A 4,856-nucleotide genomic window follows, 5' to 3' on the forward strand; every position below is an offset into this window, starting at 1 on the left:
ACCGCAAAGGTGCATTTTGAAGGGTTCAACCTCATTCCATGTTTGCTTATGGTGGCGAATACCTCAGAGAGGTCGGACAACAGTGTTGTGCTCTCCTTGGTTTTGACGAGCATGTCATCTACATACACTTCTATGAGTTTTCCTATGTGGGAGGAAAATAGTTTGTTCATCAGTCGCTGGTATGTAGCCCCTACGTTTTTCAATCCAAAGCGCATTACTATGTAGCAATAGTTTACCTTCAGAGTAATACACGAGGTCTTTTCTTGGTCTGGTTTGCACATAGGGATTTGATTGTATCCCGAGTACGCGTCCATGAAGGACAGATATCGGTAGCCCGAGGCTAAGTCGACCAGAGCATCAATGTTGGGAAGAGGGTAAGGATCTTTAGGACAGGCTTTGTCAAGGTCGGTGTAGTCAACGCACATCCTCTATTTTCCATTTTGTTTTTTCACCAAAACGACGTTAGCTAGCCATAGTGGGTACTTTACTTCTCTTATGAATCCTGCCTGTAGTAGGGCCTATACTTGCTCTTCTAAGGCCTATGTCCTTTTGGGCCCGAGCTTCCGACGCTTTTGCTAAACAGGTCGGGAGCCTGGGTATACTGCCAGTCTGTGGAACATCAGGTCGGGGTCTATGCCTGGCATGTCCGAGGCCTTCCACGCAAAGTTATTTCTTGAAGTCTCCTTTCAGATTAGCCCCTATGTTGGTGGTCTTATCCGGGTGGTCTCCGATCTTTATTTCTTCCGTCTTGCCTCTGGGTTGGGGGTGTAGCTATTCCCGAGTTTGGATTCCTCCCAACTTAATTGTATTGACCTCCTTGCCTCTCAAACTCCCTTTTAGGTTGAGGCTTTCGTTATAGCATTTTCGTGCTAGCCTCGATCTAGTCTCCTTTAATGGTGGCAATCCCTTCTGTTGTGGGGAACTTCATACAGATGTGAGGCATTGAGACAACAGCCGCAAGTTAGTTCAGAGCGGTCCGACCTATCAAAGGGTTGTACACCAAGTTAACATCAACAATGATGTAATCTATGCTTAGTGTCTTTGATCTTGTACACTTTCCAAATGTGGTGTATAGGGAGATGTACCCGAGGGGCTGGATTGGTGTGTCCCCTAACCCGAACAGGCTGTTCGGGTAGGCCTTTAGATCCCTTTCTTCCAGCCCAAGCTTATCGAAAGTGGATTTGAATAAGATATCCGCCGAGCTACCCTGATCGTTCAGGATTCTGTGGAGGTTGGCATTTGCTAAAATTATCGTTATTACCACCGGGTCGTCGTGTCCTGGTGTTATCCCTTCGTCGTCCTCTTTAGTAAATGAGATGGTTGGCAAATCGGGAAGTTTAATGCTTTTCCCAACTTGATATACCTCCTTGAGGTGCCTTTTCCGGGATGATTTTGATATTCCTCCTCCAGCAAACCCCCCATTGATCATGTGTACATGTCGCTCTGGGGTCTGAGGTGGACGCTCTTGTTGTTCTTCCCCTTCGTCCCTTCTTCTTTTCTTTGGATCATCCGATCTGCTGGCTAGGTATCTATCTAGCCGGCCTTCTCTTACCAGCCTTTCTATGACATTTTTTAAGTAATAGAACTTATTGGTGGAATGTCCGTAGAGCTTGTGGTATTCGCAGTACTCTATCCGACATCCTCCCTTTTGTGTTTGATCGGATGTGGGGGGAGGGGAGAGCTTCTCCGTGTGGCATACCTCTTGATACACATCTACTAGTGAGACTCTAAGGGGAGTGTAATTGTGGTATTTCCAGGGCTTCTCTGTGCTCTGTTCTTCTTTCCTTTTAGGTTCCTTATCTTTCTCGCCGGCTTGGTAGGGCAGGTTTGGCCGAGCCAGAGGTTCCCTAAGTCGAGAGTTCTCCTCCATGTTGATGTACTTTTCTACCATTTCCTGAATTTTATTTAGAGAGCTCGGATGTTGTTTGGAAATTGACTAGGAGAATGGGCCTTCTTTGAGACCATTGACTAATACCATGATCAAGCTTCAGTGGGTAGGCTCAGGATTTCCAGGCATGCCCTATTGAACCTTTCTATGTAATCGCAGAGAGTTTTTTCGACCTCTTGTTTGACCCCTAGCAAGCTCGGTGCGTGTTTTAGTTTATCCTTCTGAATGGAGAACCTAGTCAAGAACTTTCGGGATAGGTCGTCGAAGCTAATTACTGATCTGGGAGGTAAGGTGTCGAACCACTTCATGGCTGCCTTAGTCAGGGTGGTCGGGAATGCTTTACAACGGGTAGCGTCTGAGGTACTTGCTAGGTACATTATGCTCTTGAAGTTGCTGAGATGGTGCCTGGGATCAGTCGTCCCGTCATAGAGGTCCATGTCAAGGGTTTTAAAGTTCCTCGGGACTTTGGTCCGCATGATCTCTTCAGAGAATGGGTCATCTTCCCCCAAGGGGCTGTTTTCCCAATTTGTCCGGGTAGTTCGGCTTCAAAGATCTGTTTCTAATTTTAGGGGCTTTTCCTCTAGCTCCCTCCGTCATCTTACTTCTCTCTGTAGTTCTCGTTCGGCCTCCGTTGTCTTTTCGCGTGGTATTTAAGTTTCTCTAGTCGATCTCGCTGACCTCAGACGAGGCCTAGTATTTTGGCTGCTTGTGGGGGTTCTTCTTCTTCGGAGTGACGAACTTTTGATCGTACCCGCCTTGGTCGAGGATTAGCCGTTAGTCCTTCTCCCCGTGGTTGAGGTAGTGGTGGTGGTGGCAGTATAATGGTGTTGCCCTTAGGTTGAGCCTCTCCTTCAGATTCAGAGGCCGTATGGCCATCTTCACGCTGGTTGCTCGTCATCGTTATGGGACAAATTCCAGGTTCCCAGCAACGGTATCAATGTTCCGAGAGTTACCTGAAACTTTGATTTGGGCCCGAACGTGAGGTTCAGGTCCCTATGTATGGCAGCGTCCGACTTGTTATGCCGAGGTGCCGCCTGCCCGAGTTCCTCATGAGGAGGTAAGGGGTGATACTTACAAGAGACTCCGATACTTAAGTTAGCAAGGGCTTTGAGCAGGTTTTTAGTAGATTAGAACGTGAGTTATACTTGGGGTGCCAGTGTATTTATAGTAGAGTTTGAGGACTTTCTTTGTTGCGGTAGTTCCATCTTATCTTATCTTATATCTTGGGAGTTCGTTGGAGTCTATCTTTTAGGTGGAGATAGGGATCTAGTCACTACTTTCTAGAAGTAGTGACCTTGTCGCGTTGGATAAGTGGAGCTGGACTCCTTAGTTGATGTTTGACCTCTTCAAAGAGGTCGAGTATTGGGTGAGAGACCACCTTCCAAGGTTGGTCCTTTATCCTTATTATGCTTGGCCTTATGTTTGGGATAGAATATGAACACAAACTAAATGCACCCTTAATTCCTCGATAAAAAAAAAATTCAATTTTCTTATTTCTCTATCTCGTTTTCAAATATATTTATATGCATTTATTAACACTTAAAACTAATATGTAGTAAAACCAAGTTTGACAAAAAGTGTCTAAATAAATAATAAGCTATTTAATTTTTGCAATAAATATCAAAACCTTTGTTTAGGGTGATAACAAAATTCACCCCTGAACATCACATAACAGCATAGGCTTTATATAAGAGTAAAGTATCGATTTTGTTCCAACGTTTGGGGTAAATCCTAAAATTGTCCCTAACGTTTCAATCGTTCTATTTAAGTTCCTAACGTTTCAAAATTGACTCAATGTTGTCCTGTCGTTAGGGATCCATTAACAAAATTGACGGCGGAATAAAATTGAGACGATTTTGAAACGTTAGGGATATAAATAGGACAACAACGTTGGAAATAAAAACGATACATAGAAATAAATTTTAGTTTTATCCTTCAATAATATCAATTTTTTACTGTGCATGGTATTCAATTATTTTTTAATCACATCTAAATAAATTACACTTAATCACATTACTTTCATTCTAAATAAATTTATTTTTTTATAATTTTACACTTACAGTTATAAATTAATATAAAAATATAAAAAAATTTATTTAGAATGAAAGTAGTGTGATTAAGTATAATTTAGTTAGATGTGATTAAAAATAATTGAATATTATATACAGTAAAAAATTAATATTATTATAGGATAAAATTAAAATTTATTCCTATGTATCATTTTTGTCCCCAATGTTTTCGTTCTGTTTAAGTTCCTAAAGTTTCAAAAGCGTCTCAATTTTGTCCCGCCGTCAATTTTATTAACGGATTCCTAACGGCAGGACAACATTGAACCAATTTTAAAACGTTAGCGACTTAAATAGGATGATTGAAATATTAGGAACAACTTTAAAACTTACCCCAAACATTAGGACAAAAACGATACTTTACTCTTTATATAAAAGTTAAATAGTTGTTAATCTAATACGAGTAAATGTAAAGCATGGTGTATGTGCCACAACTACTCTATATTACTATGGTTTCTTCTACTATTTTAATAAAAGCAAGTCTCAACAGTATATAACATTCTTTTTCTTCTCTTTTATCTATTTTTTTTTTATCTATTTTGTACATTATTATTAGTATGTGAATTCTACTATTAGCAATAAAATTAATTTAGTTTAAGAAACTGTGATTATCTACACACGAATTTTGTTTTTTTTTATCTTTTAATCAATATGCTATTTTTAAGACAAGACAAGACAATACATTATTAAAAATACTTTTTGCTTTTTTCCTAAATTAAACTATTTCCTCCCAAATAAAAGTTGAATTCGATTCCACATTTAGTTAAACCGCAATTGACACAATTTTAAAATTCCGTTGTCTTTTTGTAGCAGGTTTAGGTTGAAAAAAAAAAACTTTGTCTTTAGTGAACAAATCTGTCAAATGGCACATGGAGCTATATTTTAATTTTTAGGTATAAATT

General features: G+C 40.2%; 1 protein-coding gene across 1 annotated transcript; it reads right to left on the reverse strand.

Moving 5' to 3' along the window:
- Nucleotides 962-1,891, reverse strand: LOC107641311. Its single transcript, XM_016344808.1, has one exon. It carries the CDS (start codon nucleotides 1,889-1,891, stop codon nucleotides 962-964), a length of 930 nt encoding a protein of 309 aa, XP_016200294.1.

The sequence above is a fragment of the Arachis ipaensis genome, chromosome B05 (genome assembly GCF_000816755.2).
Source record: "Arachis ipaensis cultivar K30076 chromosome B05, Araip1.1, whole genome shotgun sequence".
Classification (NCBI taxonomy): Eukaryota; Viridiplantae; Streptophyta; class Magnoliopsida; order Fabales; family Fabaceae; genus Arachis; species Arachis ipaensis.